At 33.6% G+C, this 27926-nt stretch overlaps 1 protein-coding gene across 1 annotated transcript in view; it reads right to left on the bottom strand.

The window, feature by feature from the left end:
- Positions 1 to 27385, bottom strand: part of LOC150094280 (uncharacterized) — a 146380-nt gene extending 118995 nt beyond the window's left edge. The window contains exon 1 of the mRNA XM_090411969.1: positions 27017 to 27385. Coding sequence (XP_090268095.1) covers positions 27017 to 27293 — 277 coding nt within the window. The 5' untranslated portion in view covers positions 27294 to 27385. The remainder of the gene's footprint in view (positions 1 to 27016) is intronic.
- Between the last annotated feature and the right edge of the window lie 541 nt (positions 27386 to 27926).

Raw genomic sequence — 27926 nt, 5'->3', positions numbered from 1 at the left:
TCAGACAGTACGAAACAATAAATAAGACATATATTCCAGAAATACAATCATTTATCAGCTTAGATGCCTATTAAAGAGATAAACTATCCTATGATCGGTTTAGTAGAGCGATACAAACAAACGAAAATAATTTGTAGGAATTTTAAACCCAACGCACAAGTTTTGTCTAGCGCTGACTTACATAACTTTATTTTTGTTTATTTATCTATTTTTGGGAAGGGGATTTTTTTTTTTTTTTTTTTTGAGTAGATTTTCTTCTTCCTGCAAGACAGGAAGAAGAAAATCTAAGTTTCGGAATGATTAAATATTACAAACAAAGAAATACGTGCAATCTCCAGCACTATCAGAGATTCAAGCAAAGCTTCGAGTTGTAATATTTTACCAGAGCTAAGCAGACGAAATTTTTTGGTTTCGAAGTTATTTTATTAAATATTGTACGTATGATGTAACCATAGACAGCCCACTGAAGAAAATATTCTATTATATGAAACTTCTCAGGAGCAGCAAACTCATATTGAATCCCTTCCAAAAAGGGTAGACAAAAGGCAGTCAAAAAAGAGTGGTCCAAATGTCCTTCAGTCCTCCCAAAAATAATTTTGAGAGCCAATTTCACCAGTTTGGAGGCCCAACAATTAATCAGTAATCACTAATATGGATTCCGCCACTAAAGCCTCCATAATCCAACCTTGGACACAAGTCATGGAAAGTTTGAAAAAACTCGAGTAGTCGTTCTTGACATTTCCAGGACATCCGATCGGCCTCTGCAGAGAGACCTACTTACCAAACAACCATCTTATGATTGGCCTTTTGAATTTGGTATTACTTAGTTTGTGTACTCGGATTGTAATTGATAACACTCAGGTCTCCAATCAATATCAGATATTTCTTCTTGAACTGACTTAAATTTATAGCTTTTTTTTGTAAATCCATCAGCTTTTTTTTTCCCTGGGGGAACAAACACACATCTATAGATTTTTCTGGGACAAGCATATCACATTTACAGCCTTTAGACTCCATAAAATTTGGCATCCTCTTCTGTTCAAGATGATATTCCTAACACTACATAAATTTCTAATTTTTCCAATCTTAGAATACTGTTTTCATATTTGCGGTGGTCCATCAAAAAATGGACGATTAAGAAAAGGAAAGTCCATTTAACAAATGATCCTTTCTCACAGACTCACTCCAATCAGCTTTTTATAGATGCTATGTTTCTGCATAATTTTTTTTTTCTTTTTCTGTAGGCATTTTCATGGGCGCTGCTTCGCCGGACTGGCCACCACTTATGCCTTCGCTTTCTTCCAAATATGCAAAAACATGAGCGAGCACCTCATGGTCATCTATAAACAATTTAGCTTCAAACTTACGGTAAACTTCCCATTTTCCTCTTTCATTCCATATACTTCTGTTCTTTGAAACAGTCTTCCTTACACTACCGTTTTTTCTCGAAGACTGCAAGCTCCAACTATTCAAAACGACACAACAATAGACTCTGTCTACCGCCTTAACCACTATATCCAGCATCACTATGGTTTTGAGATCTCTCGTGCCAGGGGATCATTAAACACCCAACACACATAAAAACAGTAGTATAATTATATATATATATTTTTTTTTTTTTTTTTTTTTTGCCCCGAATTATTGGATACAATAATTCGGGGGGGGGGATCATTTCCAGTTTCTGGGAATAAAGCTCATTTCTCTGCCTAGAACGGCTAATTCGTCTTCAGTCAAATAAACTTAATAAAAAGCGTCTCTCGTAGGTCCATGTTGGAATTATTACAATTATTATTCAATGGCTTTAGCTGCAAGGAAACTAAAACAATGCTGAAAATATGTGTGTTAATTGCAGTGTGTTCTCCGTGGTTTATCTTTATTTTTCGGCAGTAAAACCTTTCCATGTTTGTAAGAGACTCATTAGCTGAGTTCAGTTGAAATGCCCTTTTAGAGGTCAGATTAGAGAATTCGAACACAGGTCTTTCGTATTGACTGGCAAATGTTGCTTCCTCCTCGCAACTGTGTGATGGAGCACTCCAATCTAGGATATAAAAACATTTATAATTTTCGATTGAAGGTAAGCTAGCCAGTAGCATGCAGTATTTTTTTCTCCACCCAGAAACTCTAGTTTTAAAAAAGCAGAAAAGAAAAAAAAAAGCCTAGAAAACATGTGACTCAGATAATGGAGATAGAAGCAACCACCCTGTCCAAGGTCGGTTAATCTTATAAAAAAAAGTCAGGTCGTGGTAGGCCATTAGGGTAATGGAAGATGAGATAAATTCAAAATTCAGTCTTTAATAATTTAATACTTGCTTAGCAAGTCTAACTAAAGCGGCGCAAGCAGGATAGTGCAGCTGTTCCAGGTTCAAGCTAGCTGATGGAGAGATAAAGAGAGCGTAGAAGGGACACTAAAAGATAATCCCGTTACTCTAAAATTGCAGCATCTTCTAATTTGATGCGCAAAAAAACAATCAAATATGAAACAGACAGCCTCTCTTCCACCAAGCGAATTGGGGGTTGTTATTTTTGCAATGAAGAGCCGAAATTGCAAGTTCCACTAATTATAATAACATTACCACAATTTGTAGAGAATAAAATTTTACAAACATATATCCTGTATCGAATAACTGAATTGTTTTGTTAAATTTATTCAGTTTGGGTTGTTTTAACGGAACACAAAATCACCCTTCAAACTGCTTTCTGAAACTACGTGTCAAACTAGAATATAAGAGATTTACGCAGGTAAAAATCTGCAAGTGTTTTGTTGTTGTTTTGAAGATAGTAGAACTCACTCAGCACGCACACCCGAAGATATAAAAAAAAAGAAGTTCTGAATATTACTTCGGAATTGATGTGGAATGCTGCCATTACAACTTACCAGCAATAAGAGTAAATAATAAAGAGTAATACATAATATTTATTAAGATATCATGTGTCATGAAATAAACAATTTTAAAAATCAAATGAAGTGTGAAAAATTAATGTTTCATTGAAGAAAAGTTACTACAACAGAAAGTTATTGCAATGTGACAACTTCCTTCTCTTGTTTCTAGTAAATCGATATCTGTCACGCATTCATCCCACGGCATCTGACCATAATACACCAGCCAGCACGTGTCAGTGAATAATTCAGGCCATGAAGACTAGCTTAGCACAAAATCCTAGATTTTCACTCCTCGGAGATAAAATGGTGTTCGTTCTAAAGAACATGTCGAATGCTCTATTCAAGGTGAAATTGCACCCATGGGAGTACCCTGCGGAAAGCGATTTATAGCAATAAATCGCTTTCAAACTATGTTGAAGTAATACAGCTTATTAACTATCTTTATTTCTCTCTGTCCTTCTATTCCACATATATTCGCGAACTTTTTTTTTTCCTCAAGGAAAATGCAATAACCTTCCAAGAGAGGGCACTCTCTACTCTCAATATATATATATTTTTTAAAATAAAATATGAAATTCGGTTAAAATGTAATTTTTTTTTTATTTATTTTAAATCTTCGTTTTTAATGAAGATTTTTTTTTATTAAATATAAAGCTTCCTTTATATATTCTATTAGGAATGCTTACTTTAGTTATTTATACTTGCTTACGTCTTATCCCTCTACACACAAAAAAGTTTCAGTTGAGCAAACATATGAATATGGCATATTGTCTCCACGACAGAAGTAGGTTTCCTTCTTAGTAGTTAAATAGTAAAATACATCCACCGTTTGAAACTAATTTACGTCACAAAAATTCTTGAGAAATGGGGAAAGAAGAACCGAATAACTCTGCACATGGAGTTACAACCAAGGTGTAATTTTTAATAAAGCAAAAAAATAATCTGATATATCTTACAAATAATGAATGACATTTATGTTCTTTTAATTCATTTTTAGTTATCAATTTAAATCTATTGAATTTATCCGTAGAATCAAAATTGACTACAAACAGACTACATCAAAATTGACATTAACGCTAAATATTAACCTTCCATCTAGCCAAAACTATCGAATATACACACTGTTCAGTAAAATTAAGCCAAAATGTAAATTATTAATTGTCAGAATATCTATCATTAACTCTGTGAAAATAAACATCTTTTTTGCATATGGCAGATACTGAGAAAAAAGAAATTTGACATCGCAAATAACAAGTAATTACTTGGATGATATTATTTTTATTAATGTTTGTAAAATATATTGTTATTGCTGGAATTATTTCACAGGAGACATTTACATTTTTAGACAATTACAACAATAATTTAATATCAGACAAATGGTGTATTCTAAATTGTGGGGAGAGGGACCTACTATCACGGTAACTTTTTTTTTTTTTTGACATAGAGATATCACTTATTTATTATTATATTTTTAATTGAAAAACCAAGTAAAGAAATAGTCGAAATCGCTAGAAAGATAAAACTCGTAGAGGTGTTTGGAGTATTCTACTCTATTTTGGTTCGCCTGAATTGAATTCTCAGGGGAGAAATGCAAGGAAGTATTTGAGGAGAAAGGCAGGAAAGAAAGACGCTTTATAGTTCCTCCCCAAAGTATTCCAGTTCTTTCATTAATTATTTAATCAAATGAATTAATTAGATGTATCAAATGTCATACGCTGCAACCTGCAAAATGATTCCGTCGAAAAGGAATAATATTCAACCTGGAACCAGAATTACAGCAGGTTGAACTTGAGACTTAATACTTCTTATAATAAGAGCAATCAGTAATTTTATAGTACTTGGCTTGGTTACTTACCTGACTCTTGAAAAACGTCTTCATTAAAAAAAAATAAAAAATAAATAAATAAAAAAAAGAGTCAAATCTGAAGAATTACTCAAGAAACTACTCAGTCTAATATCTGACTTTATCTGAAAACATTAACCAACGAAAGCCCAAAATCGGCATGAAACAGACAAAAAAAAAGTCACTATAAAGGACCTATGAGAAACAAAATACATATAAACCAGACTGAAAAACAAAGTACGTTCTTCACAAACCGTACAAGATATCCACGTAGTTTATCCTGATTTTCATAGGTTACAAACGGAGATCCATGAGCCTTTAAAAGGTATTCTGTACTTTGTACTACGCATTATGTAGAAAACAACTAAATATATCCTCGCATATTTCACAAGTCAATGTATCAGGGGGAAATACCTATGATGTGTAGTTTGTTATGTGAAATCGTAAGTTCAAGGGCTAACAAGAGCAAAGTCTACTTTAAAGCCACTCATATCGGGTCTCAGCGATGGCAATGGGTAAAATGAAGATGGCAAATCTTCATTTTACCTTTTTTAGTACGAATCTTTCGTATACAATTGCATATGCACTAATTGAAATTGTCATTTCTATTTAATGAGCTTTGGAAAGTAGAAACCACAGCCTTTTAACAGAATCGAAGAGTTACTTCAGTTTCTGATTATTTTAAGATTATAAGGAAAATCTTTATGAAGCAATTTTTTAGTAATTTGAAACTATCATTTGTGAATTAGCAGTAATCAGCAAAATTATAACCATAACCACTATTTAAAGAATTATAAAGTTTCGAGTACTCTTTTTTTGTTTATGAGTTGTAATCTCCATGGACAGAATTCACCGAGGAAGGCCACTTTATATTCCGCTTCCTAATCCACTCAACTCCATTCAATCCATTAAATGTACTTTTATTAATTGCATATGTTCTCAGGAGGAAAACAGGCAAGCTGATTACCTCCTACCTTAGTACAACACCAGCTAACTCAATTAACTGAGTTAGCCTTTCACTGAAAAAGTTCTTATAAAGATTTTTTCGTGCCATGACGAAGATCTCGTTTTTTTTTTTTTTTTTCAACTGAAGACTTTTTTCACTCAATTTATTCGTTGATATTCAAATTAAAATAGCCAAGTCAAGTCTACGAGAAAATTTGAATTTGAGAACCTCGAAAATCAGGAGCGGTGTTTTTTTTTTTTTTTTTTTGGTCATCACCATTACATGAAATGTATATCGAAACAATTTCAAAAAATACATAAATCCAGAAAATTACGATGTTATATCCTCGTGAAGAGACACATAATCCGATATAATAATCTAATTCATCCGATATTTCACTCATAGTTTCTTTGTCCACATTATAACGAATTAATATGTTATCGTCACTTCTCCAATTTGATCACCTCTTACTACGTCTGTCTTCTGTGACACTACTAACCGCATCACTCCACCTAGTTCTTGATCGTCCTCCAAGTCTTTTTGGTTGCACTTTTTCTTCAAATGCCTAATTATTTTTATCTACCATTCAGTTTACGTGATCACAGTACCTTACATTAGCTCTGTCTTACATGTGGTCATTTTCTTTTCCAATACTTTCTTTTGTGTGTGTGTGTGTGTGTGTGTAATGGCTAAGCCATTACTGTTCGATTCACTAATTGTCCCCAGAAGAGCAAAGGTAACTGAACATCGCCAGATTTGGCGTTTGGTTAGGCGACTTTGTAAGGTCTTTTATCAGTTAAAGGACGCATGCAATTAACAGACACAAATACATTTGTGTCTGTTAAAAAAAGAGACAGTCTGCCAAATTTCAAGTTTATATCCAATTAACGAAGGAACTAGAGTATTTTAAAAATAATGAAAATGGCCAAAAAAAAAAAAAAAAGGCAACGTTTTCTTTTCCTCCTTAGCAGATACCTCTATGGATGGTATCGTTCAAACGATTTTCACAACGTTTGACTAAATCCTCTGAAAGCGATTGTAAGGGAAGTAGCGTAGAAAATGAAATCACTCTCCAGATCTCATCCTTCAACCGATTTCAACGAGATATTCATCGGCTGCTCTACCTACTTGATCTAAAAAAGTAAGTAACCTTAAAAACATCTCATATGTAGAAAATGGGGCTGAATAGTGAATTCAACATTGAAAGTTGGCTGCTTTAGAATTTTCCAAGTAGTATTAGATACTACTTGGAAACTTGATATACGACTGTATATTTTGTTATACTTCGTTGAACAGAGTTGAGTATCTGTCCAAATTGCCATCGCTTAAATGAAAATCAAACAGTAAGGCAATACAAACAATTTGTTAAATTAAGCTTCATAATCTGAATATATCAAATGGTTGGTAAACCGGAAGTGATTTTAAAAAAACAACTGCTCAAACTGGATCAAACCAGTTCAGTCATATCTCTGGGGGAACACCATATTAGTATAACAAAGACATAAATTAATAAATGTTCCTGAAAACATATGGGCTAATCGAAAGGGATCGTTAGGGTGTGAATTCCAATTTAATGATCACACTGGAAAAGCACCGTAATTAACAGCTCGGGTTCAATAAGAGGACAAAATGGAGTCTCCCACCTGCTTGTGCTACGAAATCTCGCGCTTTTTTTCTCCCCAAGTGTGCTAAATCTTAAACCAGTAGCTACAGGCTCGGTAAATTCGATGAAAGATGCAGTTCAAGGTTACTTCTAACCTTTGACCGCTTGACGACAGCTGGTGCCGTTGACGGAGCTGCTGCTACTTTAAAAAGCCGCAGACTGAGTAAAGAAAACCTTCGGAGGAACAAAGAAAATTCCTGTTACGCGCATAGTAAGGATTGTCTGGAAATTTCTGAAATAGTACGAGATCTAAGAGAAATACAAGCGACTCAACAAATCGTTAATCAAAGGAAGAGGAAAAATGTGTTGTTAGGAAATGTTTAACGAAAAGGAAGGCTAAGAATTCAAACTGACAGTTGTCAAAAGTTGTCACTCATACCCCACCACGCCATTCACCAGGTCGACGATCACAGTTAACAGAGGTATGACAACTGAATTATAAGTTCAATTAAGTTACCAACCTTTAAACTACGAATCCAAAAGCTTTTAAATTAAAAATGTGAGTAAATTAAACCAGACATCAGTGAGAAATCAAAATAAAATGTATTTACACACACGTCATAGAGGAAAAATCGGAAGCATTTCCAGCAAGTAATATATCAGAGCCTCTTCCGGATATAAATGACTCTTATTTTTCATATTTTACAAATGATTTTAATCTGAATATAAATAAAATATATAGTTGAGGAAGACTAATAATTTGTTTTTAATTAATTCAGTAGATTTTTTTTTAATTTATACCAAATACATTGTACATATGAACACATTTCGTATTAGTAATGCTCAATATTTCTTTTATAGAATGCAAATATATGAAATACGGTAATGGGAACAATTAAAGTGAAAATTGAAACTAGTTCAGTACTTGTTATATAATCTCGAAATTTTTGGAACGATTTTTCAGGTCTGTACAATGCGGGCGCTTTGGTGAGAGTGCACATATATGAATACTTATTTACGGTCGATGAGGGAAAAATAAAGTAATTTTTCACCCATGAAACGAGCTTCACTTGTATGGCAGAAACAATGACACGATGGCAAGTGATGTCCCATGAAATTATCTGCATTTGTTACACGTGCAATTTGAGCAGAATGACAGGATCTTGTGAAAGCCATGAACTTGCGTAGGTGGTTGCTTTTGCTCTTTTTTTTTTCATGTGGTTACCACCCACGAAAGGTTGTTACTAAACCTATAGTTGCACAGCTAAACATTGTTAAAATTTACAGTTATGGAAGGAACAATTCTAGTATTTGTGTATGGTTTTTGTCGGAGTATGGTAATGAGTCTTAATTAAAACTGTCTGCCTACAGCACTTCTGGTGTACGAGAGAATGACAACCATTCGACACGTGGTGACTCTGGTTCGGTGATAAATATTATTGATGTCATATTTATTAGACATAGGTATGAAACCGTACACAGTCTGCCAAACTGGAAGCATCAATTCCAATTAATGACGGAATGAAAAATAAAAAAACTTTCATCAACAGTTTGAGAACAGTTTTTAACTTTTCCCGTCTTCTAAGTGACGTATAAATGGTATAATAATGTTCGATCCTGTTTGGTGTAGAATTCATTTTTCAAGAGAAAGCTGAGAGACCAGTTTCCATTTACGTAATTAACTTATGTTACTATAGATGAGCGATGGCCAAATAGCAGAAGGGTAAGAACAGGCCTGCTTGGAGATCAACGCATTTTCTATAAATTTTCTTTCTTCGTGTTTATTCTGATTCAAAAATCGTATGTTAGTGATTAACAGAACACGGAAAATTTTGTAGCCTTATAAAAAGAGGGGAGTGGAAGTGCATTTAGCACTTCGCATGGAATTATGTTTCATGTAGAATTCACTTCCTTTATCCTCTTTCTTTGATAACTCCGCTATCCTTCTTCATCCTCCAGATACCATTACGTGTGAGCGCGTAATGGTATCTGGATTGTCACTTTTCAATAAAATATAATGATATATATGCGCGCGCGTTTGTATTTAAACCTGATCATGTATGAGATATAGATATAGATTACATAAACGTGTTTCGACAATGGCGTATCTAAGTGTTAATGTTCTCTAACAACGCCAGTGTATGTCAAAATCACTTGATCTAGCTAAGAATGTGTGCCAGTTCCATAAAACCTGATTCATGATTACAGTCTTAGATAAACTTACGTAATGTTTATGCAAGATAAAATGAATGTTGTTTCAGTGTTAGAGATGTACTTTATCACTTCGATTTATGTTAAATATACTTCTCTTTAAAATTACATTCTCTTTAGTCGTCGCAACATTCGATGAAAATAAGTACAGTAATATATGTCACACCTACGTTTTTTTTCTTACAAAAACTTTACAAAAAAAGTACAAAAAAAAACAAACAAATTCCTGGGAGCATATTTCATAATAAAAGAATACAGAATGTTTTTACAGGCGCGTGCAACTTTTTCAAGAACTCAGAAAGGATGGCGCCTTAAATATCGCTGCAATGTTAGACAGCAACGCGTTTCAAATCTCGAAATGAATTGCAGGTTTTATTCTCAATGTAAATACAATCATTTTAATATGTCTAAACACTTTTCTGGAAGAAGGCTGCTGCTCAAATAGAGAGAATACCGATGTAATGAGTATCTAACTTGAATATTTTAAAATGGTAATTCTGTCTGTGAAAAATTGGGAATATATATAAACACATTTGTGCTGAAAATTAGATAATTCATGTATCCTGTTTTATAGACTAAACATGCTTTTTTTTAAGCCATTTCAGGCCTCCAATAACTAAGATGATGGAAACTTTGGAATTCGAGGCTACAGCCTTTTGGAAACAAATAAGGAGGGGCATCCACTTTACCACGCAGGCAGGCGAATTAAAAGGTATCAAATTCCAAAACAACTGGTTTAGAAAAAAAGTTATTTCACAGTTATAGTAACAATGAGGTCCGCGCGGTTAGCCTAGTGGCTATGCGCTTCGCAGCCGTATGCCTCGAAAAGGAGTGTCCTGGGTTCGATTCCCGTCGCCGATGTGAGCAGCTTAAGGATCTTTCTCAGACATAGCCAAGTCAGCCGGTCTTGGGCGTGGACAGCAGGGTTTTTCTCCCGAGTTTATCTGGCGGTTTTCCTCCTGCAAACAGGTCGCGTGAATACACACACAGTTACAGCCATAGAATATACTCGGGACGGGTACGACTTAGAAGGGCTTAAGATAGCTCTGTAACAGGTCAGTAGGCCTAACACGTAGAAGGGAGAAGAAGAAGTAAAAATGAGATAAATATAGTAGAATGTTTGAGGTTCATTTCTCTTAAACTGTTTGAGGGAGACAGGTGAGTAGCATGTCGTCTTAAAATTCACTTCAGAAAAATTCCGAAAATTGTTCAGAAGATATTGTTTTTTTTCTAACACAGGAAACGCATTTTGAACAAGTGGTTTCTGGAAATGTTTCTTAAAGAATTCTGAAATTGTTCTCTAACTTCATTTCTCAGCCCTTATGAAGGAATAATGCAGTTAATGGATAGAATAGAGTGTGTAGTATTGTTAGTGTGGAATGACCTCCCAAGATGAGTCGTCCTGGGACTCCACGGAACTCCGTGTCGATTAAATAATATTTTTAAAATATTGCATATAGCATAATATGGTGGATTATGTTATTCACGTGTAATATCTGATAATCATATATAAACTAATTAAAAAAAAACTATAGATTTTTCTATAGTATTGTTTTCTGGAGTTTCCCAAGGCCCGAGACCTTGTTATCGTTACGCCTCTGTCATGTAGGTATAGGAATTAGGCTAACTGTTATTTAGGCACGGAATCTGTTTCTATCATATAATTTGTAGATATAATTTGAAAATATAATTTACCTTTTCAAAGTAGGAAATATGAATTTTTTATAGCACTGAAAGTTCAAATTTCTCCGCTTCTTGAATTCTTATTCTAACTTGGCGAAATATGGAAAATTCAAAAAATACAAAATAAAATAAAAATACATGTATAATAAATACAGATTTCTCAAAGAAATATCATTAGATGGTTTAAACGCGTATGTCAAAAAAATAAATTGAATAAAAAATGCGTTTTGGGTGAAGGAACATTTTTTCAATATATGTATAAAAAAACTGAGGGTTAAGAACGGAATACAAATTGCAAGTGTCTGACATATCTTACCAGAGAGTTGTTATCAGCAACATTTATCCCTTCTGCGCGCGACTGTTAATGCACGAGTTGGATGAACTGTACACAGTTGAAGCTCAGATAACAGTGCAGGAAAAAACTGCAGCTCTTGTAATGTGTCACTATTTTTTTTCCTTTTTTTTTGTTACTTACGCAACGTATATGCAAAATACTTGGTCATGTGTTTCACCAAGGTTCTAAGCAACTATTTAAGTACGCTGCTTGTCAGTAATCGTCAACAGTGTTGATCACAATGGTTAAAACAAAGGACTTATTGTGGGTGCCCGTCTGGCTGGAGCTACGATTTTAAAAACAGCAGAGCTGATTAGTTTCTCAAAAGGTGAGAAATCCCGGGTGTTTAATCAGCGGAAAAATAATCCACATTTGCTTTTACGTCATAGACTGGTTCAAACCCAGGTGTTTCCAACCAAACGGTTGAAATGTATACTAGAGGCCTGAGCTGGCTTGAAAAAGTTCTATATATAGTCAGTTCGAAAACTATCAAACACGCGAGGAGGTTCCTTTCGCACAACAAAATCCGGAAGAGAAACGCACGCAAGTGGAATAGAAACATTTATTTCGTGGAAACTGACGTCAACTGTAAACAGCCTAACCCAGTTCCACTTTCAATCGATTAGTTAGAAGACATTAGATTATTATCTAGTATCTGAAATCAAGAAGGCTAACTATCAAAGTCTGTTTAGAAATATTGATGAACTGATTAGTATAAGTATGCAAATAACTATTCAATTTATTGATTAACATTTGTATTTTTTATGTAAATAAATTTTTTATGTAAAATTTATTTTGCATAAAAAAGCAAAGCTACTTGTCTCATTCATCTTTAAAGAATAAACAAAAAAAATTCTTAAACGAAGACAATTACTGATTCAGAAAACATAACACTACGTAGGCCTTGTAGAGAAGACAGGATGTCGCATTTATTAATTATACAATGAAAAGTTTATCTTGAAAGGCAGCAGCGGATAATAATGAGAGTTAGTATGCCTAAGCTCTCGGGTTTCATTATCTCGTGGGATGGGGGAAGAAGAAGAGAGGTTTACAAATATGCCGTTGACAGCACACAATAGATAAATTACACTCTTCTAACAGTGCTCAATAATGATCTTCTCTGGCTTCTGTCGGTGCTATCTAAATTCTGTCCCATGCATCAGAGAAGCGGAAGAGTGGAATCAGTTCCCTTTTGATGAGTCACCGTTCATTTTTTTTTTAACTGAATGAACATAGCGAAAGATCTTGTGATGCTTGAAGACCCCCTTCTCCACTATGAGACGCTTTAACTCTTATTCAAACCTATCCCCGCTTGAATAAGATTTACAAACTTCCGGAAGACAGCAAGGTGTATTTCGAACGAACAATGATTCCGGTGTTATAGTTTGGCATGCAAAACCGCACACTTCTCTTTTTTTTTATTATATTTATTCATTTGTTTATTTATTTATTATTTTTAATTGTATTTACCGATCTGATTTCCTACTATTGCTGCCCAAATTATCTACATATCCAGTAATAAATTTCGGAATGTATTACAATACTGTCCGAAACCGGAAAATAGTGCATACAGTTTTTTTCCTCAATCCAAACATTGTTAGAGCAGTCATTAAGGAGTATAACGAACTCATGTAGTGCACGAAACATTAGTAAGTCGATCTCTCTCAAATGGGTAGCGGGATGGACTGGATAAGACCAACATGGAAAGCCATTCCATTTGTTCATTCATTTAGCATTAGAGATCAAATTACAGATGAAATTCAACTGTTTCTAGATTCTCAAATTGCAAGCAACTCATAAGCTCTGTTCATGAACACATCGTGCAATAAAGGATGAATTATACGTTAGGAGAAAAAAAAAAATAATAAACAGGTAAATCACAGTCATTTTTAGGATAGGAAACTACATAAATTTGTTAGGATTTGGAAGGAAGGTTAAATTTAAATGCTCTCTCCAACTCGAAAGTTTTTAACTTATAATTCATATAAACTATCCCTTCATCTTGCGTTACGATTTAGGGAACAAGCAATATTTATGCAGTTTCATATCATAAGACTAATGAAAATCAAACATTTCCATATAAAAGCATTCAATATTCGAACGAGGTTTAAGTTAGAGGCAAGAGGAAAATATAATGAATAATAACATTTTAATCGAGTAATTAAAAAAGTGCGGTTATATGCACCAGCATTAAAGTGATTTTTAAAAATAGATTTCGTGTTAAAAACTGTCTTACGATATAAAAGAAATTTTGCTACTTTACGTTTCCCATAAAACGAAGAAAGAACTGCTTAATTTTTTTTTCCAACTTAATTTGAATCAGATACAAATTCTACAGATATTTCTATAGCTCCTATTTGTCGGAATAACTGCCTATACTTCACTTTTTTTTTTTTTTTTTAATTCTCAATGCCTGTTCAAATCTATTCACGATAGCGAGATCACCACACAAAAAAGATAAATCGTTTTTACTGTCAATAGGATTGGCTGAAGTTCCAAGAGAGAGGGATAGTATAACTTTCTTCAGATGTTTCGAACTACCTGAGACTATATAAAAGGGAAAACTGTCGGAAAGAATCGGCGATTTCTTCAGTAACTTCTGTTATGGCAAATTCAGTTCTGATATAAAAATAAAACACAAAAAAAAATATTTTCGAATGAACTTTTTCTTCATTACAATATATTTAGTAATTTGATCACTCTGAAGAAGACAAAACTCCAGAAAAAATAATGCTTTTATCACACAAGGAATTTAAATAATTAAATCTTGAGAGCTTTTGATAAGCTTCCTTCAGAAGATGCAATATTCTATCGTAAAAATTATTATTTATTTTCCATTATTAATAAGATGAACACACTAAAGAAGACCCGACGCAGTGATAATGTTTTTCATGCTAATTCACAGCTAAGTTAAATTACTAGCACTCACCATTATAAACTGCATCATAATTACAGTATTGGCATGAAGTCTTGAGCATGGCTGCACTACAAACCACGTGCAACAGATGGCAGAGCGAAGTCACTCAAGGTCGATACCCGCGAGGCTGGATACAGACATGCTTTGGGTAGCAGATGACGCCACCAAAGACTATCCCAGCCTTTTGTGCTATGAGAATGAAGAAAAAGTACGGTGGGCCTTGTTGTTCGTAAGAAAGAGCTTGGCCTACCTAGACAATTGATTTATAAGAATTTGCCCTCGTGACAAAGGCCATGGAAGAAAGGGGGGAAAAAAATGCATATCAAAAAACACAAGAACTTGAACTGTGTTATAGGTCAGCGTTACTAAGAGAATGTCACACAGTTCTTAAAAGTATTTGGTTAGTCATACACATTAAGCCAATTTATAGTAATTAAATATTCATTTCCTGATTATGAGTACTATGTTATTATACTACTAAATCCCATAGTCAGTATGAGCAGGGAAGATCATCTTTCAGCTTCATTTATATCAATCATTTATAATTTTAAGATATGTTTCAACTGTAAGAAAGAAAAAAAACTATAATTTTTAAAGGCTGACTGATTACTTTTTAATGTCTGTCAAAATACTTAATTTGCAGGCTTTCTGCGATCGAACAAGAAGCGTGTAACAGGAAACACCCAATACTCGGAATTAATTTCTCAGCGATGACGAATAGAAGATGACAGTTTCCATTTACACAAGCATATAATATTACGCGTGCACATTTAAAGCGCTTAGAAGATAGAAAGACTCAGATGAACGTTTGATTCAAAACAAACTTTCGTCTGAGTTATGCCACAAGATAATGTAGCAGTACTTGACTAATTTCGACGTGTTTATTTAATAATATCAATGTATATTCCATTGTTGTTTTTCATTCGTTTTTAGGATGCTCTCGAATACCACAATATAAAATTTGTTTAATATCAACATGTATATATTTAAAAGAAAATACTTTTGATAAAATGTTGGCATTTTAACACAGTTCTAACAAAACATGTTTTTTGCAACATATTTCATTCTTGGTATGTCAACTATAAAAACGCAGAGCAAAGAGTAACTTCGAAAGTTCTATGTATTCCAATTATAGAATGTACTTGTATCTTCTTGTTATGTTCTTTAAAATAGTTTTAACATTCGTGATGTAACTTTTTTTTTATTTATATATAACTATGTTTCTAATGTATTCTGTGTAAGTATACAACAATAACGGAACAGCAATTGATTGTTTCTGTTTTTAATATATATCATGAAGCTACATGAGGTGACGTAAAGAGTTAAAATGCTGTGATAATGAACAATGATAATATACAGGCTAACTATTGTGAGGCTGAGCATTTTTGTATGATTGGGGATCATTTCTATTGTCGAGCGAAACTCTGAATATCACCAGCTCATGTACAGTATGTCTTCTATGTCTGTGATAGTCAAATGATTTTAAAAAAAGTTTAACCGTTAGGTTATTTAACTGATGGAGTATACTAAAAATGTTACTTTTACTTCTCAAAACAGGGTGAATTTATAAACCGAGCGCTGTAATCTATTTTACACAAACAGTTTAAAAATAGAATACATAAAAAAACGCTCTGCTGTTCGAGAAGTTTTGTTATTATTGTGTGCTATCTTCGGAAACAAATCTTCTCTGTTTCACATAATGGAAATCCCCAAATCATCACACGCATCCACATCCCATGGGATGGATGAGTATGTGTGAGTGTAGGGCGTGAGGGGGAGGGAGGAGTAGTAACCTTGACATTCCGTTCTCATTATAATTACGGTAAGCAAATGTAACGGTTCGCTGCTAAAATAATTTGCTCATTCAAAAACGATGCCAAGTGCTAAGGAAGACATCGACCTCTAGGAGGGTGTAGCAGCTGAACTCTTGGCTCTCAACCAGAAATTCTTGCTTTAAACTAGGACGGAAACACAGAGAGAATTTTTTTTTTTTTTTTTTAACGCGGCTTAGATAGCTGAAGTTTTGTATAGAAAAAGCGAACTACGAAAAGCAAATTATTCTAACTTATCATAAAGAAAGTGCACAACATGTTGCCTGCTTAATTACCAAATACTAAATGTAAGGATTCGATAAAAGAGATGTGTAGCTTCTCTTTTGCCGAAAGCAGCTTCGATAAAAGAGATGGTAGCAATCTAAATGGGTCTTAAGGAAGTAGCTTGCGTTCTCTGTCTCTCTCTCTCTCTCACACACACACATGTTGACATCTCTCTCACTTTTGTAGTTATGGCAGCCATACCATTTCCGCTGGAAGATGCTATCGCTCTCTATAAACTTCACTGTGCTACTTTCGAACAGTGGGTATCAGTTGCGGGTCGTTTCGATAAATGGTCTTTAAGTTCTCTGAATCTGCACATTTGATATAACCTAGATAAACCAAACGACTGTTCATTTTAGGTTAAATCGGACAGCACGCGCGCGCACGCACACACACACACACACACGAAAGAAAAAAAAAAAAACTTCATATATACAGCAAACTGGATCTTTGTATCTCACTTCAATGTTTAGTATAAATTCCACCCTGGTCCCAGCAACCGGAGAGGCTGTTTTTCACTGAAAAGTCTTGATCGCACACTGTAAAAGGTTTCATCATCCTTGTGGCTAATCAAATGGAACTTCTCGCCTTATCCATCATGTGCTGCAAACAGCATTCAAAAACCATGTTAGGTGTATAGCGGAATTTCCCCATCAGAAACCCCAGGGGCCTCTCCTTCTTTTATGCTTTTTATAAAAGAGCTATCGGAGCAACCGCATTTTCCCTTGAATACCGTAGTTCCGACTGAGAGATGCCGTTTCTTTTTTTAAATCTATACGTTGATTATACGCCCTAACGTGGGATTCATTCAAATTCGAAAGATTAGGCGGGAAAATTTTCTCTCACATTCGATAAATAAAAATTAAAAAAAAAAAAAAGCATAATTTGAGGATTTTGCACATTTCATGCAATAATATCAAAATAAAAGGTGTAAAAAAAAACAAGTAGTATTAATTTGTTAAGGCCAACAGCATCATTATGGGAGAAACACTGTTCACGTATATGGGAACTGCGGAGCTTTCTTTTGCAAAGAACAAGCTAATTTAAGTAAGGATTTGTTAGAGATCAGGAAGTAACGATGAAATTTTTAGATACAATTAGTTTAGCTTCGATTACTTCACCGTAATTGAGGAATTTTGACTACCGAATTGTACAGGGAAAAGATATATTCGATTATTTTTTTCTCTTTAATTAGTATCGAAAATAATTGCTGGAATGTTTAGCCTAAACTCCCTCAAACAGCATATGATGGAAGGATAAAGAGTGTGCTGGTATCTTTATATACTCATTTTCATTTAAAAAAAATTGCAATTTGGTTCTAATGTTGCTAAAATTACTTTTATTAACTCATCTTGTTTGCAAACAAAAGTAAAATTATTGTTTAAAGTGATCGTGCGATCTTTATTGAAAAAGACGGTCTCCTGATAGATTCAGGAGACCGTCTGAGGAAATATAAGAAGGGAAAAAAAGAGAGAGATAGCAAAAAAAAGAAAGAAAAGGAGATTATGAGAGAAATATAGAAATGTGTGAGGAATAGTTTAGCATGAAAAGTTCAGGAAGTTTTGTCACTATGTGGCTAGCAGGGAAAGAACAGTGACGTAAGTTATTGTTGAAATCACCAAAGCAATAAGGCTGAGATCTCGAGTTTTGGAGGAGGATATTGTGATTGGGCTATGTATGCCTTTTAATTCAGTATGTTTCTCGGCTGGGTTGTCTATTTTGCATCGAAGTATCGAAAGAAAAATCCTGCCACTTCTGTATGAGATTATAGAAGAATTATTTTGTTAGATGAAGATGGTAGTAGAGTGGAAGCAGATGTTGCTATTCCATACTGGTGAACAGAAACTGAGAGAGAGATGAGAAGCGGTCCACTCAATACAAATACTTCCGGCTGGAAATGTTTAGTATTTAACTTACTTGCTCTTTGTATTAAACCAGATTATGCATTTTTAGATACCCGTCTCTTAAATCGTAAAAAAGGCGAGCAAGTTTCATAACAGCATTCTTATATAGTATTATCACAGCAACTAAATGTACAGCTATTTTTGGTATATGAATCGTAATCCAGTTTATTTACAAAACAAAATGTGATAAAATTACATGTGATATACTTTTTGTATCGTTTCAAAGCATTTTTCAATTTTCAAAATTGACTCAACGTAATTTTGAAAATATCTCAAATACAATAATAATAAATTTAGTTTAATCCTTTATCCAAGTGTAAGCAAACAAAGTTTGCGCCTGAAGTTTCTTCAGGACTGAGGCAACTCGCGGTAAAGGTAGACCAAGCTCTCATCACTCCTTGTCTCAGTATCTCCCATAATACAAAGCACATCTCCTTGCGGACATGTATAATGCTATGCATTAAGGGAAGGGCCAGTACCCAGACCGGTTTCGACCTTTATTGAGGTCTCATCATGTGGGAGCCGGACCCAGAGGTGGTGATACCAAGGTGGAAACAATGGAGTAATTTAATAATAAGGTGAGACACATTTTGGCCACTCGTATAGGTAAATATAACTTCTCCATTGCTTCTGCTTTAGTATCACCACCTCTGGGTCTGGCTCCCACTGATGAGACCTCAATAAAGTTCGAAACCTGTCTGGGTAGTGGCCCTTCCCTTAATGCATAGCATTATACATGTCTGCAAGGAGATGTGCTTTGTATTATGGGAGATACTAAGACAAGGAGTGATGAGAGCTTGGTCCACCTTTACCACGAGTTGCTTCAGTCCTGAAGATACTTCAGGCACAAACTTTGTTTGGATAAAGGATTAAACTAAATTTATTATAGTCTAACCAAGCGGAAAAAATAACTTCCAACATCTCAAATACAATACTAAATTTCATTAAAATCTGTCCATATAAAGTGGAGTATATGGAGAGACAGACCAAACACTTAAATAGCTGCTTACGCGTTTTGCGAAACGCATTTAAAAATTATTCATTAAACTAAAATACTACTAAGGAGAGAGAAAAAGTACGTTAAAAATAAATAAAGTTTATCAAAGCTTTAATGAAGTGTTTACTCTCTCTACTTAGTCATAACCGGGCAAGGTGAAACATAATAGCCTTCCAATACCGACGGAAAAAAAAAAAAATAATAATAAAATAAAATAATTGCAACCTTGATGGGAAATGGTTTATAACTCACAAGTCCAGTCTCTAGTCATTACAATGCTTAACCTGGTAGTCTAGTTTTGTTGCTATTAACAATTGGAAACAATTTATATCACTTTTAATTGGATTAAAGAACTTCGTAATTTATGTTTCTCGTGAAAAGTGTTCCTGGGAGATTTTATGTCACTACTGAAAGCATTTTGCAAGCTAACAATAGAAAATAAAACCATAATTTGGATACTGTGAACTTCGTGCAATGATAAAATTATCAGGTGGTCCAAACAGGAAGTTATAAATTATTAGATAACCCTGAAAACGGTTCAATGAGACTTTCCTGCACTTCCAAGAAACTCTGCGTGTACCTGTGTACACTAACAACCTTTTCTTTTTTTCTTTTCAGAGCAAAAAGAAATGTGATCTCTTAAATCCGAAACACTGACTGCAAACGTGCAAATGTTTACGATATCAATCAGATATCATTTCCTTGAGCTCTAAATAAGCAAGTATGGAAATGATTCGAAACAATCATAAATCGGGGCGTTTTGCAATGCATTCTTGTATAGTGATGTCATCCCAGCACTTAGCCTGTAGTCGTTTCCAGTTTAATGTTTATACCGTTTATTTATTATTATTGCTAACATATAACTTTGTATTGCATCAAATCGTTCTTTATAATTTTCCTCCTAAAAATGATTAGAATGAAACCAAAACTGAGCTCGACAAAATTTAGTAAAATTCCTGATCGCTTTCTGTCATTTTAAATTATTTCGTCAGATTTTGCAACTAGAATGGTCCAATTTAAACTAAAAATGAAGACTGAAGACATTCTAATAAAATTCCAAATTTCATTAAACTTCGTCTAGCCAGAACCAAAGTGTAATCCGCATATGCTACGGCAGACGAATATTTGTTTTGGTTGATATTAAGGCCAAAACCATGACAGTTATAAGGCTAGTGTATAATTACAGTGCAGTTAATTGTCTTTTCCCTGCCTGTTTATCTGTTCTTCGGATTATAAAACCCACATTTCCAGATTAACAACAACTTTTACACTTGTGAGTTAGTTGGTATGAGACCGACTTACTGACCTTTAGTTTAAAAGCCATTATAAGGGTTTCTCACTTTCTATATTGAATACAGGGGCGGCTCGTGCATAGGCACTGCAGCACCCCCAATTTTTCTCGATATATAAATATATTTATTAATTTATTTATATTTGCTTGTAATATTTAATTTTATCATCAACAATCCTATACAATTCTCTTATTTTGTATAAAAAATAATAAAAATCCATCTTGTAGCACTTAGGAGGGCGAAGGATGCTAGCAGCACTGTGTTTACCACAGTGTCATATTGTCACGCTCGCAAGCATATGCACGTCATAGTGAGATGCGAGCTATTAGCGTAATGTGGCACTGTCCGTGGCTCAATTCCACTGTTGTTTATATGCAGTTTGCGCCAGTAGTAGAGTGTTCTAGTGTTTATCGTATTTACTCCGTCTCTATAAATATTTGGACATTACAATTAAAGACATAACATTTGTTATAGTTTTTATTTTAGAACATTATTGGGGTTATGATAATGGATTTTATTTTTAAGTCATTTTGAATTATACAAAATTGTATAATTTTATCGATAATAAACAATATTGTTTCATGTTTAATTTTCTAAATTTTTACCATAATTTTGATATTTTATCCAAACACGTATACATTGTACTTACAGAGTGTATGTATATTTCGAAAATTGCAGCACCCCCACAATTTCAAGCCACGAGCTGCCCCTGATTGGATATGAACCAAGCTCTTTCCAACACTAATGAACAAATCATTTTATCAAGGGCTTATGCATTTTAAACGCACTTTAAAACTGCAGTTCAAACTCCCGCAAAGCTTTCAATGGGCCATTGAAGACCTTGAGATCTTTCTAGCCTTCAGAATCTGTGCCGGGACCACCTAAGATTACTTAAAGAGTAAAATATTTACGGTTTATTTTCGAGTTCGACTGTCTAATGTGGCTTTTAAAGAAATGAAAAAAAAAAAAATGACCATGGAGAAAACTTTTATTTATTTATTTTTATTATTATTACGCGCTTAGTTTAGTCAACACTTGAAAGAATGGTGGGCGTATGGCTCAAAGATAATTTAACGTCTTGATACCAATATAATTGAAGTTAATGTTAAGATATGAGATAAATTTGAGATTTATCTTTTATCTTAATAAAAACAAAGAAATAGAAACAAGACAAAACAATATAACAGTAATATGAATGAAAGTTTAAATCTTATTAATTAAGACACACACACACAAAAGAAAAAAATTATATCCTTTCAGAAAAACACTTTACATGGAAAAGAACGCTGAGTTTAAAATGCCATAAATTGAACGATTACGAATTTAAATTTACCAATAAGAACTTCGTTTTTAATTTAAAACACCACTGCCAAATAACGAAATTTGTGTCCAACAGATATTCAGGTTTCAGAAAAACAGGTTAAAAAAAATGAAGGAAACAGAGTGGAAAAGTCACCGATCTGCAAAAAGCCGAGACCAATGTCCCAAATTAAAAGTAGAACTCTGTTCATATAGCAAAGCCAAGAGGTAGTTAAACCTGTGTAATTACCGAGGCAAATCGCCGGTGAAAAGTCATCAAATAGAGATGGAAATAATTGCATGTCGAGACAATGCCGTATTTAACTTTTTGAAGCTTATAGGCACACTTTTCCAGTGTTCCTTTTTTCCCTCCCTCATTAACAAGTATAACAATTATATCATCGCATGCTGAATACAAAATTATTTAAATTTAAAATTGCCTTAAACTACGATTAGGATGCTTCTTCGTGAATTAAACTTAATTTATTAGTATCTCAAATGTTTTTAAAAAATACAAGGTTTCGTATTTTATTATTTTTTATTGATATTTTGTTTTTTTCCCTAATAAAACTCACTGGGTGAACTTGGTGGCAACAGAAGGCTGCCTACAATCAACAGTTGAAATAACCTTTCGATGTTACATCTCTCTCTCTGGTTATATAACACAATTTTTATAATCAGAGAACAAATCATACCCCCCCTCTCCCCCTTATCTACCCCCTGTACTACCAAGACCGTTTTAAACCCATCCATTTTCTTTTGTTCTCTGCTATGTCAACAATGTCTACACCAGAGTGAAACCTATGCCACTTCTCACCTGTACCTTATCATGAGGCCAGGATTTTCGGGGATCGCCCTAGAATCGGAAGTTCTGTGATGTGTCACGAGTAAGGAGTCGTCTGAGAAGTCAACGGTCCGGAAATGGGAAAGAAAACAGGGCCATAAACAGAATTCTGGCAACGAACTGCTGTTTCTCGCAGCACTGATTTACTTCACTCAGTTTTACACCATTCAGAAACTTTATTTTCATATACTCTAAAAAAAAAGTAATGATCCGATTTTGATTGATTTCTTCAATAACTATGAGCGTTAGCAACTGATAATGTTAAAAATAAAAAATTACAAAAAATCGCATTGGCATGGATTTGGTGAAAGCTCAAAGAAGAAAGAGAAAGAAATCTTTATAACAAATTTATATAGCCAGTGATGTTGTGTTGCTTGTGGTTCAAATCAGTCTGAAGGAAAGAAAGAAGAAACAGAATTAAGTAATCAGAAATTTAAATCGTGGATTAAATCAATGAATATCATTAGTCCTCGAGTTGGAACTTGTATGTACTTGTGGCCCTGATTCGCGAGAATTCGGATTTTAACGGGGACTAAACTTGTAGTTATTAGATCAAAGAAAGAGCGAATATTTGTAAATTTATTATGCACCAATATACATATTTATTAGATATTATTTTGAATTTCTTAAATCTTAAAATCGGAAATGATTATTGTTTTATCATTTTCTTTTGTACTAAGATACAACTTACTTCTCTAAAATAACAAAGAATTATTTCTTATCCTTTAAAAGCTCATGTGACTTCGCTAAACCAACAGATGATTTCTGTACTTCCATGCCTCTCACAAAACTCGAACTGTTTCTTTAATCAACTCAACGTTAAATTAGCGAACTTTTTTTTAATCGTATTAAGTTGAGAAATTATGTAACTTTTCAAACCAGTGGGTGATTTTTATCTACTCATTTTGAGTAATTAAAATATAGACTGTAAAGAAGTTTGATATAGCTCGATTTTGAGACTATTATTTTTTTTTTCCAATCTGTACGGTGAAAAAAAAATTAAAATATATTAAAAATAATAGCTTGTAGATTTTAAAACAACTTAGACTGGCCATATAAAATGAACTTAAGGATCACTTGCGGTCTGCGAGTGGTCAACCGCTGTTCTAGTCGCTATTCTCTATTCCACACATACACACACGAACGAACAACATAAAAATGTTTCAAATACCAGTATTTAAAATTACGTAGCACCTAGTACCTACGGAATTAGTTGTTACACTTATTTGTAATCAGCAATGCTTCTCCTTACAATACATATTTTACAACCCGAACTTTCATCGGCAAAGTTTCAAAAATAGGTTATGAGAAACTGTGTGTACTTTCTGTTTCTCGAAATGAAACTTTTATTTTTATTTTTAATATATTTATATCGTATACAATCTGGAAACCCTGATCTAGAGATCAAACATGGAACTTTTACGAGCCACTCTTTAGCTTCCAATATATTCCACTCCTCTGCATCGAGCACTTTTGAGATTATAAAATTTGTACGATTTTACACCTATTAAAGAAAAATAACCAATTGAAAAAAAAAAAAAAACCACTTCACCGTGTGTTAGAAGACTGGATTATGGTTATGTTATTCTGAAGTTGATAAAGCTAAGGTACGTATACTTTTATTTAATGCATGTGTTCATCGTCGGTTTGGACATTCTAAGGGAGGAAAAACGATTTGCAAATAATGTTTTGAAATTCGGAGAACTGCCATGATTATTTTAACTATCATGAAGAATGAAATAGTTAATAATAATAATAATAAAACTTACGTGGTTTTTCAAACCAAGCAACTAAAACCCTGATTGGTCAGAAAAAAAAAAAAAACTGGTATTGGGCGTTTGTAATTTGCAAATGAGCAAGAGAAATGACAAATAAAAATTACTTATTTGTGTATAATTAATATGCACGTGATTATAAACATATTCATATAAAACATATTTTTTTCTTTGATTAAGGTAAAAAGATGCACAATATATTTAACAAAATAGAGTTCATTAAAAATCTGTTTAATGAAATACAGAGTAGGAGCAGCCAATATTTTTAAAGCATACCAATTAACGAGTAAAAAATATAATTTTTTGAAATAATTTAATATCTCGTTATTAATCATTATCAAACAATCAGTAAATAATTATTTAACGAACCGCTCCTATCATTGCAGGAGATAAATTTTAAATTTCAAGAATTTGACAACTTTTACACTAAAGAAATTACGATATTATTCACTTGCAAAATGTAAGTTATTATTCAAAAGTTATCTCTGAGATTCTTTAACTGTACCATTTTTGTTCTTCCTATGGCTACACATTTCAAATCGAATATTGACCTCTTAGATTTGTCGCCTCTATCCCTGTTTAGCCCAAACCACTCTTCTCCAGTTTGGGCTAAACAGGGATAGAGGCCATTATTATTTGCTGAATCAAATGTTTTCCTAAGGATTTTCCTTTCAAAAGCAGAAACCAAATCCTCCACTTTCAACGTAAAAATCCAGATTACACATCCAAGGGTAAAATTTGATAAATGATCGCTTTGTATATTTGTATCTTCTTTTGACCTGGACACAGACGAGAGAGAATAAAAGGGGCCATATTTATCCGATTCTGCATTTCTACTACCCTGATTGGCTTGTAATCATTAATACAAATATTCAAATTGTTCTTGAAATTCAAGGTTCACTGACTCTGCCTGATATTATTCATTATTTTATTTTGTTAATGATTAATTTTAGTCCTATGTCGTATGATAATATATCTAATTCTAAATATGTTGTCGTTATTATTATTATTATTGCACGTGACAGCGCCACAAAGTCCAAGCCATACTATTATACTCTACACAGCGTACCTCCTCCACAACTTATTCCTTCATCTGCGCATAACGCCAATATCCACTTTCTCATTATGTTTCTTCTGTTTCTTCTACTTTCTGTTTGGTTCAATGTCATCTACGCACGCTACAAATGCACTGACTTATTTATCACAGCGCTTTTTATTATTATTAAGGATTTTGTATAATGTATTCAAGAAAAGCATCGGAGCTAAACTAGTTGTTTACCTCCTTGTTTTAATCCTTGAGTTAATGGAAAGTGATCTGTTAAATCATTTTGTATTTTAAGCAGTGCTTCTGATCTATTGTTAATCTTATAAGTTTCTTGTAGCGTATGGTAACGGTGCCCAGGGATGATCCCTTGGTGGTTTTGGGTTGGTTCCCTAGATTCCTCAACTTCAACACTTCGTTATAAATACAAAAATAAAATAAAATAAAATAAACCCATTGAAATCGCTTTGTTATTATGTATGACGATGCGTTTTTACAGGTGTTTTTAAACGAAGAAGGGTAATTATTGAAAATTAAATTAATCACACTGAAAATTCATTAATCTAATATTTACAATTTAATCAGCAATTACTGTCCCTTTCACCAACTTCACTCATTCCTTGTTTTATCTTCAAGATAGCATTAGTTCAGTGGTAAGAAGCAATGAGAAAACACACACCGGGTACCATCTTAATAAAGAACATTTCATTATAGAAATGATTACAGAAATACTGCAATCATTGAAACAGATATGGCAACGTTTACATTTATTAATAAATGGAATAAATATTAACAAATGACGATGAGTTGTTTAGTTGAAAATGGCATAAAAGTAAATTCATATTAATGTATAAATTTACAATTAAAAACGCGCACTTTACTCGTGACAACATATAGTTGACATGACAACATTCTCTACTTATACAATGCTGAAAAGAAAAAAATCCCAGTTCTTTGTTTTATATATATATATAAAAAGAAAGAAAATAAATACTACTTATTTGTCTTCTCGATAATAACGAAATGTGCCTATTTTACATAAACAAATATGCATGACTGACGAGTGCTTATTGATTTTGTATTTTCACGAGAACTTTGCCAATCACTGTCCACATAAACCTTGAAATGTCATCCAAATTTAATTCAAAATTAAAAGCAAAAGAACGTAGGGAACTTAATCTGAAACTATATTTTTAAATACCAGCTACTAAACGAGATAATTCAATTATCTGACTTAATAAAGCGAACGATAAACACCTGTGCATACTACATATATATAAACACCATTATACTAACTGCATTTTGTCTACTTATATATATATATGATAATATTATCAAATGATACTTACGAACTGATACAGTTTTGGCATTAAGAGACAAGACCAACTTTTCACATCGGTCTAATTTACATTTTAAGTTCTCACTGCGTTCACACACCAACTTGCATTCCGTGTTGACCTCTGTAAAAACATGCTGGGCCATACGGACCAGACAGGCCAGCTGCCGCAAAACTCCCACCAACGTATTATTCGATATCGCTTCGAGTTCATCTTTGATAATTTTATCCCGGCTAAGTGAATTACGACTCAAAGTAGTTGGCTCAACACACCACTTGACAAACGGCATACTTTCAGATCCACATCTCGAATAATATTTTTCATCCTAAATACAAATAACGAATATACTTGCCGCGCACACCTGCGATCACACCTTTTGAACCACTCGCCATGTCACAAGCGTCTCCGCTCTGCACACAGTTTCCTTTACCGGACTATTCGTTGTTTGCCTTCACCCGGCACGTGTTTTCGGAGGGTGTACGGTTGTTTGTTGTAACAGCGTTACTCAGGTGTGACAACCTGGCCAGCGTGTCCCACAAACGTCATTTCTTCTCCATTGTGCTTATGCTTAGCGTTCGCGAAGTACAAGGTGGTCTGTAACAGGCAAGTGAATTGAACAATATGTAAAAATCAATACACAACGCAATTTATAACACTGACAATTTTAAATATATTAGTTTATTTTCTCAAAATTATTTATTTCTTATCAAGGTAAAAAAAATCCTTATTTATTTATATTTAGTTTCGCTGTTTATTTATATATTTGGTATCCCCGTTTATTTATTTTAATATGATATTTATTTGTATATTTAGTATCGCCGTTTATTCATATTTTTTCTCATTATTATTTTATTTTATTTCTCATTATATTCTATCATTATTATTATTTTGTAAATCATTTCAACATGCCCATTATCCGCTT

This window comes from Typopeltis vanoorti, chromosome 22 (genome assembly GCF_054136105.1).
Source record: "Typopeltis vanoorti isolate ZY-2024b chromosome 22, IOZ_Tvanoo_1.0, whole genome shotgun sequence".
In the NCBI taxonomy this organism is placed as follows: Eukaryota; Metazoa; Arthropoda; class Arachnida; order Uropygi; family Thelyphonidae; genus Typopeltis; species Typopeltis vanoorti.
This window is presented reverse-complemented; position numbering and strand designations above follow the sequence as displayed.